Raw genomic sequence first — 26,290 nt, forward strand, 5'->3', positions numbered from 1 at the left:
GGGCGACAAAGGAGTGGAGTCGGGAGCCCGAGGTCTAGAGTGGCAAGACAGCGCCGGCAGGAAGAGGCGGGGCTCGCGGGTTGGTTTCTTGCCGCTACCATTGGAGGAGCGGTGAGGCGGGGCCTGTTTGAAAGCGGGCGGAAGTGGCGCGGAAGCGGGATGCCTGTGGAAAGCAAGATGGCGGTGAGTAGAGCGGAGGGGATGGGGGGGGAGAGGGAATGTATGCAGATTTATGCAGGCGGCGCAACGACCAGGTGGGCGAATGAGGCGCTGACGTCATGCAGGCCAGGCCCGCCATCATCCAGCGGGCCGGATAGGCTGCGCCTGAAGCGGGAGGCTCCATCGCGGCTCCTCTCCTCGTGCGGGGGAAGAGCAGGTGTCGCAGGCCGAGGCCCGGGGGCTGGAGATCCCGCGTCGTTCGCCTCTCGGGCCCTTGGAAGAGCCGCAGAGTTGGGGGGCCCCCAGGGGTCATCCAGCAGAACCGCCGACGAGGCAGGAATCGCAGCAGCTGAAGAAACGCTGAGAGGCGGCCAGATCCAGACTGTCCTTGAGAACCTCCCAGGAAGTCCTGCCTAAGCCTCTGGAGCAGCAGCAGGCCGGCCTTTCCGATGTGGCCAGTGGCTCTCCAGTCTGAACACCCTGGACTCCTCCTGTGTTCAGAGCAGCCGGGCAAAGCCGGCAGGGTTGTTTGAAGGTCAGGAGGAGGCAAAGTGCGGAGGCGTCTCTTGCCTGGGCCTCCTCCCTTTGGTGCACCCACTTGGTGGGAGTTTCCCAAGGCAGGCAGGATGAGAAGGCTTTAGGCCCTGGCACAATGTGGCAAGGAGGACGGGGAGGAAATCAGAAAGTGTTGGCTTTGGCTCTGGCCCCACTCACTGGCTGGCCAGTCCTGATGAACACCCACTTCCTCTGTCCCAGCTAGCTCAGTACTGTTGACTGGCAGCTGCCCTCCAGCATTTTAAGCAGGGAGCATTCGCGGCCCAACCCGGCGATGCCATGGGGAGGGGGTTAAACCTGAGCCCTCAGTGGGCTAAAATGATGACTGTTTGATTCCCCCAATTTACTTTAAAACAAGCTGGAAACTGAGTTCACCTGAGCCCCCATTTCTCCCACCTTGATTTAGGACAAAGAGAAGAAGAAGAAAGAAAGTATATTGGATCTGTCTAAGTACATTGATAAAACCATCCGTGTGAAGTTCCAGGGTGGCCGGGAAGGTAAGCAGAGTCTCCATAGCACCTCTGCTATTGGGGACCCGACACTGTGCCTGTCACCACCTCTTCATGATTCAGGTCTGAGGACGGATCTGTTCTCCTTTGCGGCCAGATTACATCGCTGTGTGCTTCGTCCCTGGCATTATCCTGCTTGCTAGGGAATCACCACTGTAATATGCAGAATGTAACTGTAACATCACAGCTTTCTGCATTCAGCCTTGGCGTGGGTCCTGACGGCTCCTGACTGTGTTTCCTTGTTTTCCCACAGCTAGCGGTGTCTTGAAAGGATTTGACCCCCTTCTAAACCTGGTGCTGGATGGGACCATTGAGTATATGAGAGGTGCGTTTAAGACCCCATGACCTCCCTGTCAGGAGTTCAGCCTACACCCGACTGGCATGTTCCCTCTCTCCTGGTTGATCATTCGAGAGCTTCATAAGCTTTCTTCAGCCCAAACATCACAGCGACCGATGCCAACAGACATTGGCACACTTATGGATCCGCAGAGTTATTGCAGCATACGCGGGACAGACCTCAGCAATTCAGCATGTTGGCTAATCTAATTTATTTACATATAAACACACACGGAGCATTGCATCATGGCTCCCTCTTTCTCTAGCATCAGACAGCAAAGAGAAAAGAGCAAAGGACAATAGTCCCACTTCACGGAACACAGTAACACAAGCATCCTGTCTTCTTTTTTTTTTTTTTTTTATTAATTTTTTAGAAAAGTTTTTCTTTTACAAATTTAAATAACACATACTTTCCAATATAATACATAAATTCTTTTAGACTTCCCCCAGCTCCCTCCACAATCCTCATGATTTTAAAATTTAATTCACATTTCCTTTATAATTGTATTGCTAGTTAGTGAATCTTTACAGCTCTTTCCCCTCTTACAACACCCTTTCTCCTCACAAAGCCTCTTTAAAACCGACTAGCGTTGTCTGTTCATCACATATATTTTCCAGATAAATCGTAAACTTTCTCCAGTCCTGTATGAACTTGTGATCCTTTTGGTATCTGATTTTTCCTGTCAGTTTGTCTAATTCAGCAAAGTCCATCAATTTCCATCTCCATTCTTCCAATGTTGGTAAATCTTCTTGTTTCCATTTTTGAGCCATTAAAATTCTTGCCGCAGTCACTGCATATTGAAAAAGTTTATAATCACTTCTATTGATCTCGCTTCCTGTAATTCCTAACAAAAAGGCTTCTGGTTTCTTCACAAACGTATATTTAAACATCTTTTTCAACTCATTATATATCATTTCCCAGAAGCCTTTTACTTTCTTACACTCCCACCACATATGATAAAACGACCCTTCCTTCTCCTTACATTTCCAACATTTATTACATGTCTTATACATTTTTGCAAGTTTAACGGGAGTGATATACCATCTATATACCATTTTCATGATATTTTCCTTTATCGTCATACATGCAGTGAATTTCATATTTTCCTTCCATACCTTCTCCCAATCTGTCAGCTGTATATTATAACCAAAATCCTTGGCCCAATGTATCATAACCGATTTAACTTCTTCGTCTTTTGTTTGCCATTCCAATAGCATTTTATACATTTTTGACAAAACCTTATAATCATTATTTATTATCTCTTTCTGAAATCTAGACTCTCCTTCAATATAACAAGCATCCTGTCTTCATCACTTCCCACTCTGTGGAGTCAAAACACACTGTCATGTGATAGACAACAATCCCATGACTGCAATCATGGAGCAGGAATTCTAACACCCCCCACAGCAAGCAGGTGACAGGAAGGGAGCAGGCTCTTCTCCATGAATTTTCCCCATCCTCTGCAGGATCAGGCCACGGTCCTGCTCCCCCTTTTCTGTCATGGCCAACTAGATGCGCCAACAGACAGGAGAACAAAGGCTCCCAACTAACTGGGCTGGTTCTGTGTATCACCCATGGCTAACAATCATCAAGGAGACCTGTCCAGTCACAGGTGGTTCTGTTCTCCACCTGCTCCTACTCAGAGTAGACCCACTGAGATTCAAGGGCCCAGTAATTTCTGTAGTTCTGAGTGGGATACAGCCTAGCGCTGCTGCCACAGCTGATCCCAGGGGGCCCTTGTCTTGCTGAGGGATGTTGAGCCTCAGCTCCTGTCTCTGGCTGCCACCTGGCTCCCGGGTCTGAGTTCCAGACACTGACTTTGGTGCAGAAAAGCACCCCCAAGGCTTGAGAGCAGGATAGCTGGCAGGACCCAGTGTTGTAGCTATTTCTGGGCTTTTTCCTTTGCAGATCCAGATGACCAATACAAGCTCACAGAGGACACCCGTCAGCTGGGACTGGTGGTCTGCCGAGGGACCTCGGTGGTCCTCATCTGTCCCCAGGATGGGATGGAAGCCATTCCCAACCCCTTCATTCAGCAGCAAGACAGCTAAGCCACTCTGGGCTCTTTCTGCAGCTAAAATCTTGAGAGGACTCAGAGGGCCAGCCCCCGCTGACAAGAATGGACTTTCCTGCATGGGGAACATATTTTTGTATGCTATGTTTATACTGGCAAAGGACCTTGTTAACTTATGTAAGGTGGTTGTTACTGCGTTTTAGTTATCCCCCCCCCCATTTTGACACTGTGTCTCACAAGGAAGAAGGCGTTTTGTCAGGAGATGCTCTGAAAACTATTTCAGAAAATAACCTTGTTTTGCTGTGAACTTTTGACTCCAGTCTAGAGCCACTGAAATAGCGTGCTGTGTTTATGTAAAATATTACACAGGAAGATGAGGTTTTTTGTTGTTGTTCCTTTTACCTCTTTGGCAAAGGCCACAGCTGTTCCTACATTGGCTTGCTGTTCTGTTCTCAGAGCTTTGGAGGGGACTGCCCATTTCCCCTTTGGGTTAATGGTGTCTGCCTTCCTTTCTCCAGGATGGTTGTCTGCCCAGGAGGGGTCAAGCGCTTTGCCAAATGTCAAGAACTGTAATGACACCTGTGTCCAACTCCTCTTAATTTCCAGGCGGTGACTCTTTCCTTTTTAGGAGAATTCCTGAAAATCCATGAATAAAAAGCTATCAAAAACTGACCTAGAATTTGTTAGACTCTTCTGCTTTGAAATGTGATACCAAAACTCGGAACGACAAAGCAAGTTTATTTGGGAGAGGATGGGAGCCATCTTTAACCTATCACCAATCTCTTTGAATTGAGTGTAGATGCCTGACGTGCAGCCACAATGAAAATGTAGCAACTACTTCATTCTCTGCTTAAGCAGCACTTCCCTTTACTTGGCTTCTTTAGTTGCAGACGTCAGTAGCACAGCAAGGAGACCTACGAGGAGTGAGTGTGTACCCCAGGAATGAAGACGTCCGAAGAGACTGCTGGATCAGGCCCATCTAGCCCAGCCTCCTGTCTTTGCAGTGGTCAAGCTTCCCTAAGAACACAGGAATCCAGACAAGGCAGCAATGCTTCTGAATACCAGTTGCTGGAAATCACAGGAGGGGAGAGCTGCTCTCTTGCTTGGATCCTGCTTACGGGTTTCCCACCTGGTTGGCCACTATGAGAAGAGGAGGCTGGGATAGATGGACCTGATCCAGCAGCCAGGCTTTTCCAATGCTGCTGTGGAATATCCAGTTTCAGAGGATCCCTAGGTTTTTTGGGGCACCTGTGACATGGTCTGGCAGCCACACTCTTCAGACTTCCTTGTGGAACCCCCAGGTGCAGAGGCAGTCTCTCTTGGTCCCAGCAGGGAAAGAGGGACATTGGGCTTGGCCTGATCCAGCAGCTCTTCTTACATCCTGACGATGCCTCACTAGCTGCCTGGGCAGCTGAGGGAGCCAGAAGGAAGGGATCTATTTTTAGGGGCTGAGTTGCTGCTATATCCGTCTTGGCTGCCTGGCCAAAGCCCTCCTGCGCAGCCCAAAATGTGGCCTGCTTGCACCCAGTGAACATGGCTGGCCTGGAGGGGGTGTCTTCTGGGGCCCAGTCAGGAGGCCACGTGGTCCTGGAGGTGGGCGACAGGCAGTTCCCTGTCGAGCGCTGGGCGTTGGCCCGCTACAGTCGCTACTTCGAGGCCATGTTCTTTGGGGGCACACGAGAGCGCACAGCCCCTCGGATCCGGATCCAGGGCCTGGACCCCACTGCCTTCCAGGCCCTGCTGGCCTTCACACAGACGGGCAGCCTCCTCCTTGACCGCAACAATGTCACAGAGCTGCTGGAGGCAGCTGACTTCCTGCAGCTGGACTGCGCCAAGAGGCTCTGTGAGGCATTTCTGGAGAGGGAGCTGCACGTCTCCAACTGCCTTGGTTTCCTGGCCTACGCGCAATGCTTCTCCTGTGCCCACCTGCAGGCAGCTGCACTCTCTGTGGTGCTCTCACACTGGGCCGAAGTGGCTTCCGGCGAGGAGTTCATGGAGGTCCCTGCAGAGACGCTGCGGGTGCTGCTGCGGAGCGACGATCTCTTTGTGAGCCGCGAGGAGGCAGCATTTGAGGCGCTGCTGCAGTGGGCAACTGCCGACCCTGCTGGGCGGGAAGCAGTCTTCCTGGAGCTGGCAGGCCTCATCCGCGGACCCTTCCTGAGCCTGCCCTTCCTGGAGCGGCTGGTGCGGCGATGCAAGAGCCCCCCAGGGCAGGACACCTCGGGACGGCTGCTGCAAAAGCTGGATGCTTGCCTGCCTGCCAGCTGGAGACGGGCAGGCCTCTCACCTTGTGTGGGGCGCAGCCATGAGGTCCTCTTTGTCCTGGCTGGCAAACACGACCAAGAGCAGCAGGAGCTTTTCCAATTCCAACCGAAGACGGAGGTGTGGCAGACCCGGGCGCCCCTCCGGCGCAAGAACCTCACCCAGTACGCTGTGGCTGCCATCGGTAACTCTTCTGGCTTCTGAGCATGCACAGAGTGCGAGCCAGCCTGCAGGTGGCTGGCATTTTCCCCATGCCATTGAGAGTCTGCTCTCTGCTTTGGTGCCCTCTGGGTTGGTGTGGGCGGGCAGAGGGTACCACCTTGAAGTTTGCGTCTAGTGGAGTGCTAGGTGGGAGAGAGTGCCAGCTGTGGCTACCTGGTGCCAGGAGGTTTGGCTGCACCCTGCACATGCTCAGAGGTTCCCTTTTCTTTAGAATTGCTTCCTGCTTTGCAAGAAGCCTGGGGGGGAGGAAGCTTCTACAAAGTGTACTGCTGTGCCATGGCCTTGCCTGATGTGGGTGGTGCTGCGGTCTAAACCACTCAGCCTCTTGGGCTTGCCAATCAGAAGGTCAGCAGTTCGAATCCCTGTGATGGGGTCCTGTTGCTCTGTCCCAGCTCCTGCCAACCTAGCAGTTCAAAAGCAAGCTGGTGCAAGTAGATACAGTAAATGGGTACCACTGTGGCAGAAAGGTAAACGACATTTCTGTGTGCTCTGGTTTCTGTGACAGCGTCCCGTTGCACCAGAAACAGTTTAGACCCAGAAATAATAATAATGATAATGATGATGCTCCTGTAACTGGGTTACCCCGGCCACTCTGGGTGGCTTCCAACAAAATGCTAAAACACAGAAGTCTCCAAACTCCCTGTCTTGGGCTGCCTTCCAATAGATGTTTATTTCCTGGCCATGTCTCCTTCAGCCTCAATTCGCCCTGTCTCATACCTCTTTGGGGCATCAGGGAACCCCAATGGAAATGGGGGCAGAAATAGCCATTGTCCCCCAGTTCTATGTAAGCAGTTGGTTGTCCCCACCTCATCCATGTTGCTTTTGCTTCACACCGAAACAAATGCAGGATGTGAAATATCACCCCTTGGAGACGAACTGCTTTGCTTTCATCAGGAGGCAATGTGCAGTGGAAGCGAAGCCTCTGTGTGGTGGGTCCATGGTGGAAGGGGAAACGGCATCTCTTGTGCTCTCTCCACAGGCAACTTCCTCTTTGTGACGGGCGGCTACTTCCGCGAGGAGTTCTCCTGGTGCAGCGTGGGCTGGGTGCTGATCTACAACAGCTGGGACGACAACTGGCTGGATGGCCCGGCCATGAAGACGGCACGCCACAGCCACTGTGCTGTGGGGGTGGGCTTCCACCTCTACGTGATGGGTGGCAGCACTGAGGAGGGGGCTGTCACGCCTGAGGTGGAGCGCCTGGCGCCCACAGACTCTTCCTGGGAGAGCACCAGCCCCCTGGCCCACCCCGTGGAGAGGGCCGGGGCGGTTAGTGTGGGGACTCGTGTCTACGTCGTCTGTGGCCTGGACGAGAATGGAGGTGTCTGCCATGCTGTCCAGCGGCTGGACGTGGAAACGGACATCTGGGATGTGGTCTCCTTTTCGCCTCTCCCTAGGTGAGGCGGCTCTGGAGGTTGGGATGTTAGAGGTGTGGGGCACATCCTGCTCCTTCTGGAGTAGTGTGTCCACCTTGGGTCCCCCCCCCCCCCCGCACTCAGCTCCCACCTGTGGCTCCTAGAAGCTTCTCCTAGGCTTCTCCTGCATGTGAAGACAGGCTTTGGTGGGCAGAGCGGACATGACCAAGAGGGGATCCAACGGACAAGCAGGCAATTTCTGCACATGCTGTAGAGAGAAGTGAGGGGCCGGTGGAGCTCGTCCTCCTGGGAAGGAAGCCCATTGGGAAGGAAAACTCTGGACCTCATCCTCCACTGTGTTGTTAATGGGGCAGGAGATCTGGAAAATAATTCACATGTGGCAACCAATGCGCCGTTTTGTTTTCAGATAGTAAATGGGGTAAAGGTAAAGGGACTCCTGACCATTAGGTCCAGTCGTGACCGACTCTGGGGTTGCGGCGCTCATCTCGCTTTACTGGCCGAGGGAGCCGGCGTACAGCTTCCGGGTCATGTGGCCAGCATGACTAAGCCGCTTCTGGCGAACTAGAGCAGCGCACGGAAATGGCGTTTACCTTCCCGCCGGAGCAGTACCTATTTATAACCCACAGTGCCACCCGTGTCCCTAGTAAATGGGGTAGACAAGTCCAAAAAGCCCAGGACACCAATTTTCATGGCCCCCTCGCAGCTGTGGTTGCTCATGTTTAAACTTATCTATCCACGTACTCGTATCTGATACCAAAGAGGCCCATCGGTTGTCAGGTGGGAAAAATATTGGCTTTACAGTGGTACCTCAGGTTACATACGCTTCAGGTTACATACACTTCAGGTTACAGACTCCGCTAACCCAGAAATATTACCTCGGGTTAAGAACTTTGCTTCAGGTTGAGAACAGAAATCGTGCAGCGGTGGCGCAGTGGCAGCAGGGAGGTCCCATTAGCTAAAGTGGTGCTTCAGGTTAAAAACAGTATCAGGCTAAGAACGAACCTCCGGAATGAATTAAGTTCTTAACCCGAGGTAGCACTGTACTGTATTTTCAGCTCTCTGAATGCAATACGTGGAATATCTTCATAACCCTCTACAAATCCAGAGCAGAGCCCCTAAGGTGGTTGGATGGTACAGTACCTGGTATGCTTCCTTCTGGCAATCTGAAAATTCAAAAGAAAAATCTTAACTTTAATAATCGAAATAGAAAATGTTAAGATAACCGAAATAATTGAACAGAAAATAATCAAACTCTGCAGTTGTTGTCCTCTCGCTGATGCCTTCCTCACCTGCCTCTGCCCCAGAGACCTGCAATGGGCGCCTGCGCTTTGGGGCTTTCACCCTGATTGTGACAGCCTCCCCCCCTTGACCCTGAGCCAAGACGGCCTCTTCTGAGCCACGATGCACCTTCAGAACTTGGAGGCACCTGCTGTCTGTCTGCAGATTTGCCAATCATCCCTCACACTGTCCATTCCCCCATTTCTCCATCAAGTTTGGCTCTTCCTCCCCATTCCCAAAGGGAGCCCAGTCTCCTTCTAAATGCAGCAGTAAACTCGCGACTGCCTAGGCTGAGGGATGTCCAGAGCTGCTTTGCACCTGGGACACCTCCAGGCAGGCAAGCCCAAAACGTTTGGGCACCTGAGGCATCTCCCCAAATGGCACACACCCCACTCCCCACCAGAGGCAGGGGAAGATTTGCCTCAGGAGGAGGAGAAGGAAGATCTGCCTTGGGATCAGCTGCCCCCTGGCGGTCATCTCCCCATGCCGCCTGAGGTGTAGGCACCTGCCTGATGCTCTCCTCTCTCCATCCCCAGGTATGACCTCTGTGTTGTGGCTCTGAATGGGGCCATCTACACCGTGGGAGGGGGCGCCTTCCGCTTTGATGTGGACTCGGGAGAGTGGACACCGGTGGAGGAGGAGTGCCTGGCACGACGGTTCTTCACAGGGTGCAGCGCAGCCAATGGCAGGATCTATCTCCTGGCGCAGAGACAGGGCAACACTGCACTCCCCAACATGGTTCTCTTGGACCCTTACCTGGAGATGTGCCAGGAGGTGGACAGCAAGCTCCCCTGCCCACTGCCCATCCACGGGACAGCCTCCGTGCGGAGATTTGACATTTGCGCATGACGTGGTATGCCAACACCCTCCAAGGCAGCAGTGTGGGAGACGGAGAGCGGGAAAAGTCGGCTGCCCTGTTCTTTTTCTCTCCTTCATTTTGGAACGAAAGAGACCGTTTGGGTATCCAGCCATCTGTGGTGAAGCCTCGCCCACCGCAGGAGTGGAGTGCAGATAGCCTGCTGCTGCAGAGGGGGCTCGGTGGGACTGGGCCTCCCCTCTTTGTATGGCGGAGGCAGAGCTGCACACCACCTACTGGCCAGCGCTCATGTTCCTGGCAAAGCTGCCTCTCTGAGCTGATTTCAAATGACAGGGAGAGGAACTTGAACATAATAAGGAAGTAAATGCAAGTTGCCAACCAGCACATTGATGGGATCAATCAGCGAGTTTGGGGGAAATGAGTGAAACGAAGTCAGGATGTTGGAGACGTGTGAGATGGCAGTGATACTGATGTGGCCATCGGGTTTCAGTCCTGATCCAGATTGTGGTGTGTCAGGGCCAAGGTAGGGGTGGGGGCTGCATGGAGGTCATTTTGCAGCAAATCCGCTCCAACTTCTGTTTCCTTGCCTGAAAGCACAGCTGGAGGGGGGGGGAATCTGGGCAGGTGGCCCACGTGGAAGGGAATGTGGTGGAGATGGGGGTCCCCAAAACTGCCCCCATTGTGGGGGTCCCTATGCTCCTCCTACCTGTGAAGATATCCTATTTATTAGTTGCATTTACTGCTCCCCCTCACCTGGACTCGGCTACAGAGCGTTTGCAAGTTCTCCAAGTAAATCATCGGGCTGCCTCACGCTTCGCAATGCACCTCCCCAGGGACCCCGAGGGACTTCTTTTCCAAGCCCCTGCAATGCAGGAATAACAGCAATGGAATCCCTAACAGATGGCCATCCAACCTCTGCTTAAAAACCTCCAAAGGAGGAGAATCTACCTTCTTCTGAGGGCAACAGAGCAGTCAAACAAACCTAAATTTGGCATTGGACTCCTTCCTGCAAAATACAGTACTAACCCCACCATAATTGCTGCACCACAATTGTCCAGGAGAAGGAGCCATAGGCTGCCTGTAGCCTGGATAAATGGAGGATGAGGCAGGATGGTTTGGGGAGTGTGGGGTGAGCTGCCTTCCCCTGAGGCCATGGACACATTAGCACCTTAAAAAGCACCAAGGTCCTTTCCACACACACCCTCTTCTCCCCACTGCTGCATTGTAAGTCGCCCCTTGCTGTCCATATCTACAATCACTGCCCATCTCTCCTGCTCACAAGTTGGCGTCTCTGCATGTGTAAAGACTGTGTCAAATGTTTGCTTTGCTGAAGCTAGTTTGAGGGTGGCTTGGGAAGTTTATGTGTGTCATTAGAGAGCCAGAGTGTTGGATTGGGACCTGTGAGACCCAAGTTCAAATCCTTCTACCTCGCCCATAGAAAGCTCCCTAGGTGGCCTTGGAGGCCAGGCGCTGCCTCTCAGCGGATATCCCAGTGTGGTTTTGCCATGTGCACCATATGTTACGCTCCCAGGAGATATAAACACAATCAATGAATGAATCAATGCAGCATGTCAGACCGTAGAATACCTTTACTGGTTTTGAGGAGCAGAAATGAAGACTGAGCTTACGAGGCCAGAGGGATTCTGTATATGCCCCAGAGTCCTCTTGCAGGCAGCGTCCTCTGAGATCTTGGGCAGAGTCAGCCATGGTGGCGCTGTGGCTTAATGTGTCCGGGAGATGGGTGGAAGTGCGAGTCAGGCCGCCAATGCCCAGGCGATCTTGGCCTCCTGATTTTGGCAAGGGGAAGGAGAGCATAGCCATTGGGGGCAACCCACCGCGCCAGTAGCTGCATCTGTCGTGAATTCTCTTTCAGAGCAGATGAGCGGCTGCCACTGCTTCCTAATGCAGGGAGTTCCACAGCTTAACACAACCCCCTCTGTGAGAAGAAGACCTTTCTTTTGTCCCCCCTGAATCTTCCAATGTTTTCTGCGCAGAGTCGAAACCTGAGCATGGCAGGGAAGGGGATCCTAGGAGCAACTGTTAGGGAGACGCAGAATCCCACCCCCCTGGGACAGAATGAAGGCAAAAGCGCTCGAGCTCAGATCTCCCTGGCCAATCGCGTTGTGAGAGAGGAAGAGTCTCCCTTCCCTTGAATTCGCCCTCGTTCGCAGACGGCAGCTGCGAAAGATCCGTGTGGCGCACCCAGAGGTCCGCAGAGGGTCCGGACTCCCAGCCATTTTCACGGCACTCCGGTAGTAGGACGGTGGACGCGGCAGAGACGGGGACCCCCACCTTAGGGCGGGGTTCCGCCCCGGGAGCAGTGCTTGGGGGCGTCCCTGAGCTGCAGGTCCTCGCGGGGCGTCCAGGGCCTGGCGTAGCCGCCCCGGGGCAGCAACAGGCGGTTGAGGGTGTGCTCGTAGTTGACGTGGCGCCGGGCCATCAGGACGTACTCGCGTTGCTCGGCCAGCAGCGGGCAGTCGCAGGCGTCGGGCACCCAGACGAACTCGCGCCGCACGACAGGGAAGCGGTTGCGGTAGGTGTGCAACACCTGCACATCGTAGCGCATCTCCTGCCCCACCCGGCGCTTGGAGAGGACTCGGGCGCGGAAGACTGCGCAGGCAGGGGAGAAAGGAGGTCAGGAGGGGGGCTCTCCTGCAGCGGCCCTCCGGGGGAAGAGCCCCTCGAGGGAGGGCTCTCCTCATCCAGCTCCCCTCTCCACCCGCAACAACATCCCAAGAACTCAGGACCTTCGGGGATAACAGGAAAGGGGGTGGGGGTTCCTTGGCATGGGACCCTCTACGCTCCTCCCCACCTTGGCCCTGGAGGGAGGAGGGAGACTGCGGCAGTTTGGACTAGATGACCCTTGAGGTTCCCTTCCATGCGGAGGGGCCACGTACCAAAGTCGCTGTTGCAGTAGTGGTGGATGCGCTGGGATTTTCCCCTGGGAGAGTCGCACGCCCCGCACAGCCCTGCAGGATGAGGAGAAAGCATTTTGTGGGGGGAAAGGGGGGCACTGACCGCCTTCTATTTTATGAGTAGTCTTTCCTGCACTTCAACCCAGCCCTCTTTCTCCCTACAAGTGCGGGGCGGCGTCCGGCCGAGAGGTGGTGGCTGGTGGGATTTGGAGAGTTGCATGTGGCCTGGAAACCCAGTTCCAGGTGAGAGGCATGCACACAATCAAGCCCCCCCACCCCCCAAAGAATCCTGGGAACTGTAGTTTGCACAGCACTGAGCTACAGTTCCCAGTACCTGGGGTTCTAGTCAGGGGCTTCTCCTACTCCTCAGGCTTTTCTTTTGGTGGGTTGGGGGGAGAAGAGGTGGCTCTGCCAGGGCTTGGAGGAATCTTCCTGCGACATCAAAGGCTGCCAGAAACCAGCCTGGGCTTTGTGGGTTCTGTGGCAAAATGTTGCACTAATGAACTCACAAGCTGGGGAGCTGCCTGCACAGGCCGAGAGCCAGGAATCCCACCTCAAATTATGGGGTGGGAGCAGCTCAAGGCTCCCAGAGGGCCTGGAGGGTGCGAGCTGCTGAAAGCAGCAGAATCTGTGGAGAAGTTTATTCATTTCATGGCACTTCTATCCACCTCTTCCTCCAAGCAGCTCCAGGAGGCTCCTGTGGCCCTGACCCCCCTTCTCATTTAAATCCCACACCAGCCCTGTGAGGTAGGCAAGACAGAGAGAGGCAGGGACTGGCCCCCAAGGTCACCCAGGGCGCTTGGGTAGCTCAGTCATTCCTCCATTGCTGGGGGTTGGGCTAGATGACCCTTGGGGTCTCTTCCAACTCTACAGTTCTATGATTCTATGAAAACAGGACATTGGAGCTGGAGGAGGGGGAAAGCAAGGGGAGGGCAGACATGGGATCAGGGTCTGCATGGGTGGGTACCTTGGAACAAATGCTACCAAATCCCTCAAATCTCCTAGATTTCCAACAAGAAAATGTTTCTTTCTAAGAGCACTCCAGTCCTGCACCCTGATACTATTGTGGGGGTGAAGGAAGGAGAGATGGACAGAGAATGGGGGGGGGGAGAGAGAGATTTGAGGATACCTGAGCTCCCTGGGGGCACTTTGGCTGGCAAGGGCATTCCCTCCCGCTGAGGCGTCTTCCTGGCGATGTCATTTTGGGAGGGCGGGGCTGGCAGGATGGCTGGGTGCCCCCTTGGTGAGCCATCCCCGACTTCCCTGGTCTGGGGCTGGCGAAGGGGGCTGGCGTCACTCTGGATGGGGTGGAAGTGCTCTTTCGGGAGCCAGAACTGGAACTCAATGCCCGCGTTGGGCTCCTGGAAAAGGACCTGAGGCAAGAAACAGGCATTGGGTGCATGGGCGAGACCCAGTTAATATCCTTTGCACCCAGGTGGAAAACCCCCAAACAATTCCCTGGCCCATCTCACCATGACCAGCAAGTCCTCCTGGGTGGGTCCGGCTGCCTCAAGGCTCTCGTGGGCGTCCGCTGTGCGAGTGTAGCGGACTTGGGTGCCTGCTGCCTCGTACATCCCTGGCCAGTCAATGGCCCAGTCACCGTTGATGACGTAGCGCTGGTTTGCAGTCATTAGAGCTGGGGAGGGGAAGGAAGGACGTTTGGGGGAAGCTTTTGGGGGAGTTTTTGGCTGGCCCTCTCCTCCCCAGCCAACCACCCCAGAACCCCCAAGGGAGCCTCTGGGTGCCTCCAGTTTCAGAGGAGGCGTGGGGAGCTACCACAGGCAGGGCCTGCTTGGGGGTGGCCCCTCAGGGCAATGCCACTGTCCTTGGAGCTCAAGAGGGGTGTTTGTGCAGAAAGTAGCTGTTCGGCAACCGAACTCTCTTGGAAGGTGGTGGGCTCTCCTTCCTTGGAGGCTTTTAAAGAGAAGTTGGGTGTCCATCTGTCAGGGATGCTTTTGCTGCAATTGCTGCATCACAGGGGGTTGGGCTAGATGACCCTTGGGGGCCCCTTGCAATGCTTCTAGGATTCATGAGAGGTTTTTAAATGGAAGATGGGTGGCCACCTGCCAGGGTTCCTGAATGTGTGTCCATTTTGTAAAAGTGTAGTTTCAAAATAGGCAGTTGGTAGGATGCAATTCTTGGGGCCCCCACCACCACAAGGGGTCAGCAACAGGCATGGGGGTGGGAATAGGAACCTGCCCAGCAGCCCCTCCTACCGAGGTAATTGCGGCTGCTGTCTGTCACCTTGATGTGTCTGGCGCCTGCCGGGATCTGAGTGACATTCTGGTAGCCAAAGTAACCTGTGAAGCAATCAGAGGAGAGCAGGTCAAGTGCAGGGGGGAGAGAGAGAGACCACTGGGGAGGGAGGGGGAGGGGGCTGCCCAGGGGGAGGCAGCCAGGGGGTGAAGGGGAACTGCATGTTTTTTTGGGGGGGAGGCTCAGAGTGTGACGTGCAGCGCTGGACAGAGGGCTTCCTCAGACATACTACTTGAAATGTCAGGAGTTGGATGGACACCTGTCAGAGATGCTCTAGCTGAGATTGCTGTCCTGCAGGGGGTTGGGCTGGATGACCCCCAGGGACCCTTCCAATTCTGCTATTCTGTGATCTCATGCTTTTCAGTGAATTCCTGTTGGATCAAAATCTGTGTAGGAAGAGAATTCCCTGGCTGCCAAGATCCAAGTTTGGGGCAAGTTCTCTTTGGTGAGGGGACCCAAGCATAGATTTAAAATCACAAACTACGCAAGTAAGTAAAGCATGGAAATGTGAACTGTGATTCCTTCAAATATCACCTGTCTGATAATAAATGTTGGAAGTGTAAAGAGGCTGAAGGAACATTCTTTCACCTCTGGTGGACTTGCCCTAAAGTGAAAGCCTTCTGGGAAATGATCTACAATGAACTAAAAAAGGTATTTAAATATACCTTTGTTAAGAAACCGGAGGCCTTCCTCTTGGGCATTGTCGGCCAGAAAGTGTTAAAGAAGGACAGAAGCTTCTTTATGTATGCGACTACAGCAGCAAGAATACTCATTGCAAAGTACTGGAAGACACAAGACTTGCCCACACTGGAAGAGTGGCAGACGCAATTGATAGACTATATGGAATTGGCTGAAATGACTGGCAGAATCCGAGACTTGGGAGAAGAAACAATGGAAGAGGACTGGAAGAAGTTTAAAGATTATCTACAAAAGTATTATAAGTTGTATGAATGTTAAGCATTTGCACGATTTAGAAAATATCAGCTCCAGCAAATAGGCTTCGTAAAATAGAAAATTAAGTTATAAGTAAGAAAAGGTCGAAATTTAAGGTAACACTATGTTTAATTTTAAGGTATGAGCAATCGTTAAAAACTATTTTAAATTTAGAAGTATAACATTTGGAAAGTACAAAATAAGGTATGAAACAAGGTTTGCTGACATTCTGATTATAAATAATGCAGGGTAAGGAGATGCGAGGAAGTCCAGTTAGTTATATAAGAAAAGTTGCATTGAATAGTTGGTTATATTTTTCTCTTTTTTCTTTTTTCTTTTTCTATTTCTTTCTTTCTATGTGGTTTCTTGGTGTATTTGTTTTGATTTTTTGGTGTAGGGATCTTGTATTATGTATTTGAAAATTTAATAAAAAATATTCATAAAAAAATAAAAACAAATTATGCCCTTCTCAGTGAGTTCCCAAGTTCCCTTTGGTGAGTTAAAAGTTGATTTACTTACTAACTCTCCAAAGGTCAGATTCATGAAAGTGGCACAGGCAGTAAAAAGTGGTGAAAGTTCCTAAATTGTTACATGGAAAGAAATAAAAGGGAATTTAGGACTTAGAAATATGGTTAAATTTGAAGTTATCATTGTTAGGTCGAATTGCTGCAATAAAAATGAATGTATTGCCAAGGATGTTGTTCTTGTTTCAAACATTGCAAATTATAGACAAGACGGATTGTTTCAAGAAGTGGCAGAGAGATATTTCCAGATTTGTCTGGCAGGGCAAGAAGCCTCGAATAAAATTTAAGATATTAACTGATGCTAAAGAAAGAGGTGGATTTGCCCTGCCAGACCTTAAACTTTACTATGAATCAGCTGCTTTTTGCTGGCTGAAAGAATGGCTGCTTCTTGAAAACACTGATGTGCTGGATTTAGAAGGTTTTAACAATGTATTTGGTTGGCATGCATATTTGTGGTATGATAAGGTAAAAGCACATAAAGCATTTAAAAACCATATTGTTAGAAAAGCATTGTTTAATGTTTGGATAAGATATAAGGATTTGTTAGAAAATAAAACCCCAAGATGGTTGTCACCAATGGAAGCGAAGGCACAGAAAAAACTCAATATGGACGCCAAATGGCCGAAATATTGGGAAATTTTGGAACAAGATGGAGACAGAGTAAAACTGCAGAGCTTTTGAAAAATTAAAAAACAAAGTGCGAGATTGGCTTCAAATAATGGAGGCATATAACTTGGATAAAAAAGTTGGCTTCCAGGTGGAAAAATCAAAATTGGAAACAGAATTGTTAGATCCCAAAATTAAGAATTTGTCAAGAATGTATAACTTGCTGTTGAAATGGAACACTCAGGATGAAACGGTGAAATCTGCTATGATTAAATGGGCACAAGATGTTGGACATAACATAATGATGGCTGACTGGGAACAGTTATGGACCACAGGTATGAAATTTGAGATTGTACTATGAGGCATCTTGCATCTGCTGGACCTGGGAATGGAAGATATTGAAAAATGGAGATGTGTTAGATCTAGAAAGACATGATAATAGATTTGGATGGCATGCATACAGTATTTATGGTATGATAAAGTGAAAGGACATAAAGGCTTTCAGAATCATATAATAAGAAAATCAAATTTTAAAGTATGGGGAGCTTCGGTCCTGGCACAATTAGTATGCAGGTAGGTTGAAAAATCTGTCCTAGTGACTTTCAAGATGGCCACCAACCTGTGAGGCAGGGCAAGGCAGCTGCTCTCACCATTTTATAGTTTTGAGAGCATGTTAGTATAAGTAACCATAGTTAGGACTTTCAGTTCACCACAGGTCGACTTCGTACGTGCGTCCCGCATTCTCCGTGAGACGCACACTCACCAGTGGGGTGAAATGGGGGCTGTAGGGCTTCATGCCCCCCCCCCGAGGGTTCAGGAGGGTTGCTTGAACCTGTAAGGATCAGCTGCGGCATCGAAGGGGGTTCCTAAACCCAGACTGGGAGGAAGGAGACCTCGGATGTTAACAACAGCGATCCTTCCCCCAGGTGAGAAAGCCCGATTCCGGAATGACCAGGCGGGGGAATCTCCACTGAATAACGACAAGCTCAAATACCTGGTTATTGAGACCTTGGAGCATTTAAGGTTAATCTGAAACCAAAGTTAATCCAAAGAATCGAGGTCTTAAACTAAAGAAATAACACTCCATAAAGCTAACTGGAGAACTATTATTTTACGGAACAGTTGAGCTAATTTAAGACAAGCTGAAGAGGAGGTCAATCCCGAAGTAGTTTGGGGGCTGTACCAAAACGAAAACAGGGTAGGAACAATCTAACATTCTATTTGTGGTCAGCATGTGCATAGACTCCAAGATTTTTATGGCAAGAATCAAGAGAGAGTGGAGAACAGTATATGCCCCAGAACTTAGAATATTACCAAGCCTTCTCTCTATATTCCCTTAAAATGATGTATTGGTGGTACTTAACCCCAGTAAAATTAGCAAAAATGTATAGAACAAGTACTGTACCAATATATGCTGGAAATGTAAGGAAAAAGAGGTTACCTTTTATCATATGCGGTGGAATTGTAATCAAGAAATTCTGGGAAATGATATATAATGAAATGAAAAAAATGTTTAAAATAACCTTTCCTAAAAAAACAGAAGCTTTTCTGCTAGGAATTATAGGTACCGAGATCCCAAAAGATCAGAGGAAACTGTGTATGCTACAATGGCCACTTGGTTTTTGCTAGCCCAGAGATGGAAGGAAGAGACAACCCCAACCAAAGAAGAATGGCAAATCAAGTTGATGGATTATGCTGGAATGGCAAAATTAACTGGGAAGCTCAGGAACCAAGAAGACAATAAATTTTAAAAAGAATGGGAAATGTTTATAATGTATATACAAAATCATTGTAAACAGGTTAAAACATTAGCAGGATTCTAAATACACTTATAATGTAATAGAAAGTACAGATAACTTAGGAAGATGAAAAATTGGAAAAGTATTGCTATGCAGTTGAAAGTAGAATTAAGATGGATGGGTGGAATGGGGGAAGTCAGGAGATTCAAAGTAATCTCGATATGTGGAATTTGTATGATCTTTGGATGTAAGTTTATTCTTTTTCTTTCTTTTTTTCTTATTCTATTTCTCTATTTTGGAAATATTATATATATATATGTGTGTGTGTGTGTGTGTGTGTGTGTGTTCCTACACTGTTGGCAGGGGAACTCAAGAGTGGCTTGTGAGAGCTGGAGCAACCAGCTGAAACCTCTTTGCACTTTGAGCTTCTCAGCAGGATGGAGACCCGAGCTCCTCCCAAGGGGAGTGGAAGTGGTCCTAGCTAAGTGTGGACTCTGTGGTATTACTCCCTTCGTGTGTTGATTAGACTTAAGCCTGTTGGTTATAGGAGGCTGGTTACCTCACCATTTTGTCTGCACTTTCCTAGCTGCAAAAAAGGACACCTCTTTTCTTTGTTGTTGCTCTGGGGCAACCACTTCCGTTCTGCTGACTTCAATCCCTGACAAAGTGGCAATCTCTGACAAAGTGGCATGTGCGTTTGCCCAAAGAGGGGAAGGTGCTGGGGAGGGGAGGAGGAGGAGGAGGTGCTTGGGGTGAGGAGGAAGAGCATGAAAAGCCAAAAGCCAAAGCATTCACCCACGGAGAACGTCAAGGCATTGAATCACCAGAGCTGGGAAAGGCTGCCCGGAAGACATGGTGCACCAGGACGCACGACTCGTTCCTGCCTCCGCAGACACCGCAGGCATCCGCCTGAGACTCTGAGCCCAGCAGCCCATCGCAGCCGGCTCTCTGGAAGGGAGACCAAGAGGGGGGAGCATCAGGCACCAGATTGGGGGTGGGGGATTTGATAAATCTGTGCATCTCCAGCAGAAGTCTAGCACAGAGTGGCTGGGGAAACTCAGCCAGATGGGCAGGGTATAAATAATAAATAAATAAAAATTATTATTATTATTATTAATATTGTTACTATTCAGAAAGCAATCAGAGCATAAAATGACCCTGGACGCTGGATACCCCAAAGGGATCCCCCCCAGCTAACATCCCTGTGCACCCCTTATGTGCCCACCTGACTGTCCTGTTACTGGTACCACATAAGACCCATTTTCCACATTAGGGTGGCAGCACCTACACTTTGGAACTCCCTGACTATTGATATCAGGCAGCTGCCTTCCCTGGACTCTTTTGGGATCCTGCTGAGAAACATTCCTGTTTAGACAAGTCTACCTCCATGTTTGGAAAGTTGAAGTGAGTTTCAATCTGCTTTCAGTCTATTCTTGTTTTAGCTTTTGGGGTTCGCCTCAGGCCCTGACCCAAATCTGACAGGACTTACCAAACAACGGCCGCTGATGCAGAGGTCCCGGGAGTCTGGGCTGCAGCGGGTCCCATCCAGGACCCTTCCAAAGGTGTAGTAGAAATTGTGCCCTACAGCCAGGCAGTTCAGGTCGCAGAGGTTGGGGGCTGGCAAAAAGGGAAGAGGAGGAAGGGGGTCAGCCGAGACACAGAGATCCAGCTCCAAGGGCCTTCTGGCGGTTCCCTCACTGTGAGAAGTGAAGTTGCAGAGAACCAGGCAGAGGGCCTTCTTGGTGGTGGCGCCCGCCCTGTGGAACGCCCTCCCATCTGATGTCAAGGAGATACCATATTTTTCGCTCTATAGGACGCACAAAAATGAAGGGGGAAAGTGTGTGCGTCCTATGGAGCGAATGTAGACTTTTGCTGAAGCCTGGAGAGTGAGAGGGGTCGGTGTGCACAGTGGCGTAGCGTGGGGGGTGCAGGGGGGGCCGGCCGCACCGGGCGCAACATCTGGGGGGGGCGCGCTTGCCGCCTCCAGAGTCGCCGAAGAGCCTCGGGGCTCAGCTCCTTTGGGAGGAGGGGTCGGGCTGGGCGACCAGGGGGAGCAGCAGGCGCCAGCAAGGAGGTCCAGAGCCAGAGCCTGGCCAGGATCGGGGCGCAAGAGGGAGAGGAGAGTCGAGCCTGTCCCCCCCCCCCCCGCGAGGACTGCTGCGAAGAGGCGGGAGGGAGAGGAGGCCCCTTGGGAGGAGCGGGCAGGTGCTGGGGCTGCAGCGCCGGGCGGGGGCCGAGTGGTGGGCGCCCCCCTGTGCGGGCATCGCCTCGCCGCCGCCGCGAGCTTGGTTGGGCTGCTGGCCGAGGGGAAGCGCCATACAAGGCCAGGATCCGGGCCCGCCCCGCTCTCCTTATTTGGCACCCGGTTCCGGCTCCCGGGTGGCCTCCTCCCACCCGCTCTCGCTACCAGTGGAAAGAGAAACGGAGGTGCAGCGGAACCCGCAGCCTTTGCAGGCGCCGCCCGGCCGGGGGAGGGGAGCGCGGAGGAGCCCCGTGGGGCCTGGGCCCGGCCAGCCGAGCCTCCCGAATTGCGCCCCGCAGCCAGGATCTTGTGGCGAGGAAGGAGCCCAGTCTGCGTCCTCCTTCCCCACAGAGCTGCCGAGGGAAATCAAGGTTCTCCTGCTAGTTTCTCTTCTTCTCTCCCCCCCACTGTGTTGCAACCGTGCCCCCCCCCCTCGGTGCACATAGCACAATTGTAATCTCTCTCTCACCCCCCCCCCAAGTAAAACTAATGGAGCAAGCCAGCGCCAAAGATTTGTAGAACTGTGAATACCCCAGCCCAGGCAGCAGCAAGAAGAAGCTGGCAGCGGCGGCAGGTTAGGGGTTAGGGGCGCAAATTACTTGCCTTGCCCCGGGTGCTGACAACCCACGCTACGCCGCTGGGTGTGCACCGACCCCTCTCGCTCTCCAGGCTTCGGGAAGCTATCCACAAGCCTGAGGAGCCCGGTGGGAACTCCCTCTGGGCTCCGCAGGCTTGCGGATAGCTGCCTGCAGCCCGAAGCCCGGGGAGCGTGGTGCTGCGCACCCCTGGCTTCAGGCAGCTCTCCGCAGGCCTGTGGAGCCCGCGGGAGTTCCCCCCGGGCTCTGCAGGCTTGCGAACAGCTGCCTACAGCCCGAAGCTGTTCTAGCTCCGCCCTGCGGAGGCCTGAAAGGCTGTCCCCAAAGCTGTGCTCCAAAGGCTTCAGGGATCTTTGAGGTTGGCGGTGGGGGAAAGCAGCGCTTCCCCCCACCGCCAGCCCCACAAGCTTGGGGGCAGCGGCAAGGCTGCGCGCAGCCTTTGCGCTGTTCTCCGACCTGCTCTTGAACGCACCTTGTTTTTGAGAGGGAGAACAAATCCCCCCCCCCCCGTTCTCCCCCTCCTATGGTCTGGTGCATCCTATAGAGCGAAAAATACAGTAACCTATTACATGACTTTCCAAAGACACCTGAAGGCAGACCTGTATCGGAAAGTTTTTTATGTGTTGTGTTTTACTGTGGTTTTATAATTTGTTGGGAGCCACCCAGTAATAATAGTAATAGTTGCTGTTGTTGTTAATGAGTACTATCAGGGGAAAACACCCACTTGCCCCCAATTCATACTCACCAGAGCAATAAAATGAACCGGAATGCAGCTAATTTGCACTTCTATGAATTTTTCAATGCCATTTCTCGACAACCCTCCCCAAACCCAAAATGCATATTTTGTAGGAGGGGAAATGTGAATTAAAATTAATATATTCATGAAAATACCATGTAGAAATACATTGTATAATAGGGGGAATTGCTTGATTGGGTATATATATATATCTTACGAGAAATTTGCACTAAAATCCTGCCAAATTTTTGTGAGGATAGATAGATGTGTGAGTGTTGTGAGATTATGAAATGGAAATGGGAAGATTTGTTCCCCTACTCCTTAAAGGACAGCACAAGAGGGGGAAACCCCAAAACCTCCCCTTGGGCTTTGGGCTGAGATCTCCCCAGGCTGAGCTCACCTCCATGGAAGGGGACCCATTGGTAAGGTGTCTGGCTGCCCAGGACAGGCTTGCCATCGTAGAGGGAGCACTGGACAGCCCGGAAGGGGACGGATCCAGGAAGGCACTCCTGCAAGAGAGGAGGAAAGCCACAGTGTGAAAGGACAATGAGATGCAAGGAAACGGAGATCCAGCCTGAACTCTCTGGCCACTGCCAGAATTGGGGCCCTGATGTCACCCATGGGGGCGGGGCTTGCACAAGAGGGCTGGAAGATCTGGCTTTCAATAATAACTTTCACTTCACCACCCACCGTAGATCCACCTTTGCCTTTCAGCCAACTGCTAGGTGATGCTGGACTTCCTTCCCAGCCCATTGGTGGTTGATAGGCAATGCCAGCCCTTGACCCCCCCCCACAGCATCCCTTGACAGTGGTCCAATGCAGGGACCCTCAAAGCTCTCTGCATTTTTAGGACCCCTGCTCCTTATTTCTGCAGTTGTAGATTGCTTTCAGCTCTTTTTTTACCATTTTGCATTCATTATTTTCATTATGTATTCTATGTTTTGTATACAGTGGTACCTCGGTTCTCAAACGTAACCCGTTCTGGGAGTCCGTTCAACTCCTGAAACTGTTTAAAACCAAGGAGCAGCTTCTGGTTGGCTGCAGGAGCTTCCTGCACTCAAATGGAAGCCTGTCAGATGTTTGGCTTTCAAAAAATTTTTGCAGACTTTACTTCCGGGTTTGCAGCGTTCGGGAATCTATTTGTTTGACAACTAAACTGTTTGAGAACCAAAGTACCACTGTATTTTAATGTTATGTTGTGAACCACCCTGAGATTTACAGGTTTAGGGTGGCATGAAAATAAATAATAAATAGTATTGTAAATAAATTGTAAGCAGCCCTGGGACTTTAGGGTGAAGGGCAGGTAATTAATAATCATTCATCATCAGTAATAACAATGAAGAATAGGGAGCAGGAGTGCAAGGCAAGCTGAAGATTATATTTATTGCTGTGTTGGGAGTCCACCTCCTTCCCTCCACAAAGCTCAAGCGTAATTCTCCCCACCTCTGCATATCATCCTATATCAGTCCAAGGGATACAGAGGCTGGAGACTCTTCCAAATGGCTGATTTGAACCCTGGCTCGACCCTTTAACCTGGACCTGATACAAATGCAACCTCGAACACTTTATTCTTTGACAAGGCAAGTACTCACATCCAGTTCACACACCCGGTACTGCCTAAGAGGCCCCTTGCACATTTCCTCCTCAGGGAACCTGTACGTGAAGAGGAAACACCTCCTTGAGAGACTCATCCTATGCAGAAGGAAGCCCCTTTGGGTGCAGCAGGGCTTACTCCCAGGTAAGCAGCAAGAGGATTGCTGGGCATGCATTCTCAAGGTGCTGGGGCTATATACTGGTGAAATGTTATATTGGCAAAGCATGGCTAAGGCAGTTTCCTGATGAATTCAGCCTTTTGGCTCAAAAGGTGGCACAGAGGTATTTACTTATACGGTCATACTTCATGTTACATTTGCTTCATGTTACGTTCTTTCAGGTTATGTCCCGCGGCGACCCAGAAGTACCGGAAAGGGTTACTTCTGGGTTTCACTGCTCGCGCATGCGCAGAAGCACTCAATCGCGCAGCACACCTGCACAGATATGGCGCTTCAGGTTGCGCTCTTTTCATGTTGCGAATGGGCCTCCGGAAAGGATCCCGTTCGCAACCAGAGGTACCACTGTACATGCTACCAAAAGGCATCTATGAGCCAAGCAAAGAAAAAAAAACACCCTCCCATTTTCCAGGGACAGTCCCAGAATTACAGAAGCCATACTGATTTGATCCCGAAATATCCCAATTTTCTTTTCTCCTCCCTGTCTCGGAGAACAATTAAAAGTGGTGTGTGAAGGTTCAAAAACTGAGTCCTGTTTATCCTGAAAATAAAATCCCTGCACCAAATGAAGGAAACGATGACGCTGGCATACAAAGCCCTTCCTACAATTTTGAAGGAAAAGATCACCAATCCATTTTCAAGTCTTTCATTGCGATGCTTCCGCAGCTAGCCAATTCTTAGAAAATGTGGGGAGTCTTTATTCCTTTATTGTCAATGGAGCCTGGCACTGCCTACTCAGAAGTAAGTCCCACTGTAGTCAATGGAGCTTACTCCCAGGTAACTGGATCAAGACAGTTCAGCCTTACTCTGAGCTCTTGAGTTAATAATTAACTATTGTTGTTTTCTGCTAGGTAACACATGAGTGTTTAACCTTCAAAGGTGGATGCCAGTTTGCCATCTTGGAAGGGTGATGCCGGTTTCTCCAGCTCTGTGAGGATGTAAATGAAGCTCTCCAGGAAAACAGCTCCAGGAGAATTGGATGCTGTCAAGATAGGCAGACATCTGCTTCTAGGTCTGTTGGGATCATTTCATATTTTGTAAAATGCTGAGTCTGTTTCAGTCCACAGGTTCGTTTTGAAGAAAGTTCTGCAAGTAAGTGTCAATTAAACTTATAGGCCTTGTTTTCATTCCAAAAAGGAGTCTATTTCTATGTGTCCAGTTGCTTCAAATGGAGCAATATTAATATCGGCAATATTCCAATGTGGGAGAGCCTCCAGGTTGGCCGCCAGGGGAGACCGAAAGCAACTGCTGTGATTTGAACCCAGGTCTCCCCCACCTGAAGCCCAGCAGGCCAACCACAACCCCTATGCTAGCACCCCCAGGCAGTCACATCCCATGGCCCCCTCCCTGACAAACAGGGCAGGCCAGCTCACCTGATGCATCGTCGTGTCCGAAAGGAGGCTCCGTCCCCGCAGGTACTGGAGCAGGCACTCCAGCTGCCCCAGTGCGTCCATGCCCCGTAGCCCAGCTGGCGTCTCTGGCGGGGCCGGGGGCCCATGTGGTCTGTCCCCTACTTAAAGGAAGATGTCAAAGTCACCAGGCTCTGGCAGGTGCGGGGGCAAGAGGGCAGCTTTGGGTATTACCTTCCCAATTCCCCTAGTCATGAGACGCAACATTTTTGGGAAGCAGCTACGCCTCGTAGGGCCACCATTCAGAAGGTCCTGTCTTGAAGGTCGTCCTTGAAAGTTTTTAAGTAGAGGTTAAGATGCTGTAAGTCCTCAAGCATCCATGGCCATCCAATCTCTGCTTAAAAACCTCCAAGGAAGGAGAGTCCACCACCTTCCATTCCACATCTGAACAGCTCTTACTGCCAAAAATTTCTTCCTGACGTTTTGGTGGAATCTCTTTTTTTGTAACTTAAAGCCATGGGTTCAGGTCCTACCCTCTGAAGCAGAAGAAACCAAGCTTGCTCCATTCTCCATGTGGCAACCCTTGGAGGCAAAACATCCCCAATTCTCTCAACCGTTCCTCATCATGTTTGGTTTCCAGACCCCTGATCATCTTGGCCTCCCTCCTCTGCTCATCTTCCAGCTTGTCAAGGTCCTTCTGGAGTACTGTGTCCAGTGACATCCATCACATAGGAGTCACATCAATACATCAATAGGAGTATTGCATCTAGATCAAGGGAAGTAATAGTGCCACTGTATTCTGCTCTGGTCAGACCTCACCTGGAGTACTGTGTCCAGTTCTGGGCACCACAGTTCAAGAAGGACACTGACAAACTGGAACGTGTCCAGAGGAGGGCAACCAAAATGGCCTGGAAACGATGCCTTATGAAGAACGGCTAAGGGAGCTGGGCATGTTTAGCCTGGAGAAGAGGAGGTTAAGGGGTGATATGATAGCCATGTTCAAATATATAAAAGGATGTCACATAGAGGAGGGAGAAAGGTTGTTTTCTGCTGCTCCAGAGAAGCGGACACGGAGCAATGGCTCCAAACTACAAGAAAG

The 26,290-nt window shown here is 51.0% G+C and overlaps 3 protein-coding genes across 7 annotated transcripts in view; 2 read left to right on the forward strand and 1 right to left on the reverse strand.

The window, feature by feature from the left end:
* The first annotated feature begins 13 nt into the window (after positions 1-13).
* Positions 14-4,246, forward strand: LSM7 (LSM7 homolog, U6 small nuclear RNA and mRNA degradation associated). Its single transcript, XM_081846509.1, has 4 exons — positions 14-183; positions 1,121-1,211; positions 1,477-1,548; positions 3,469-4,246. Exons 1-4 carry the CDS (start codon positions 160-162, stop codon positions 3,609-3,611), a joined length of 330 nt encoding a protein of 109 aa, XP_081702635.1. The 5' UTR covers positions 14-159; the 3' UTR covers positions 3,612-4,246.
* Positions 4,247-4,366: 120 nt separating this feature from the next.
* On the forward strand, positions 4,367-10,948 carry LOC309332902 (kelch-like protein 23). 2 transcript variants are annotated; one of them, XR_014152349.1, is made up of 4 exons: positions 4,367-6,020; positions 7,038-7,452; positions 9,246-9,998; positions 10,151-10,948. XR_014152349.1 is itself a non-coding variant. In XM_081846238.1 (3 exons), exons 1-3 carry the CDS (start codon positions 5,108-5,110, stop codon positions 9,556-9,558), a joined length of 1,641 nt encoding a protein of 546 aa, XP_081702364.1. In that variant the 5' UTR covers positions 4,367-5,107; the 3' UTR covers positions 9,559-10,948. The 2 variants fall into 2 exon arrangements, 1 of the variants encoding a protein (XP_081702364.1); XM_081846238.1 differs by having other exon boundaries at positions 9,246-10,948.
* A 149-nt stretch (positions 10,949-11,097) lies between these two features.
* The window catches only part of ADAMTSL5 (ADAMTS like 5), a 28,030-nt gene continuing 12,837 nt past the window's right edge, over positions 11,098-26,290 (reverse strand). For 3 of the 4 annotated variants that reach the window (XM_081846230.1, XM_081846232.1, XM_081846231.1), the window contains exons 3-12: positions 25,216-25,352; positions 23,666-23,726; positions 22,474-22,582; positions 19,989-20,116; positions 19,324-19,447; positions 14,658-14,741; positions 13,914-14,077; positions 13,571-13,814; positions 12,424-12,495; positions 11,098-12,136 (exon numbers count right to left, since the gene is read on the reverse strand). In XM_081846230.1, coding sequence (XP_081702356.1) covers positions 11,820-12,136; positions 12,424-12,495; positions 13,571-13,814; positions 13,914-14,077; positions 14,658-14,741; positions 19,324-19,447; positions 19,989-20,116; positions 22,474-22,582; positions 23,666-23,726; positions 25,216-25,352 — 1,440 coding nt within the window. In that variant the 3' untranslated portion in view covers positions 11,098-11,819. Of the gene's footprint in view, positions 12,137-12,423; positions 12,496-13,570; positions 13,815-13,913; positions 14,078-14,657; positions 14,742-19,323; positions 19,448-19,988; positions 20,117-22,473; positions 22,583-23,665; positions 23,727-25,215; positions 25,356-26,290 lie in introns of all 4 variants that reach the window. The other variant, XM_081846233.1, reaches the window with a different exon arrangement.

The sequence above is a fragment of the Podarcis erhardii genome (assembly GCF_964252035.2).
Source record: "Podarcis erhardii genome assembly, chromosome: 18".
Lineage (NCBI taxonomy): Eukaryota > Metazoa > Chordata > Lepidosauria > Squamata > Lacertidae > Podarcis > Podarcis erhardii.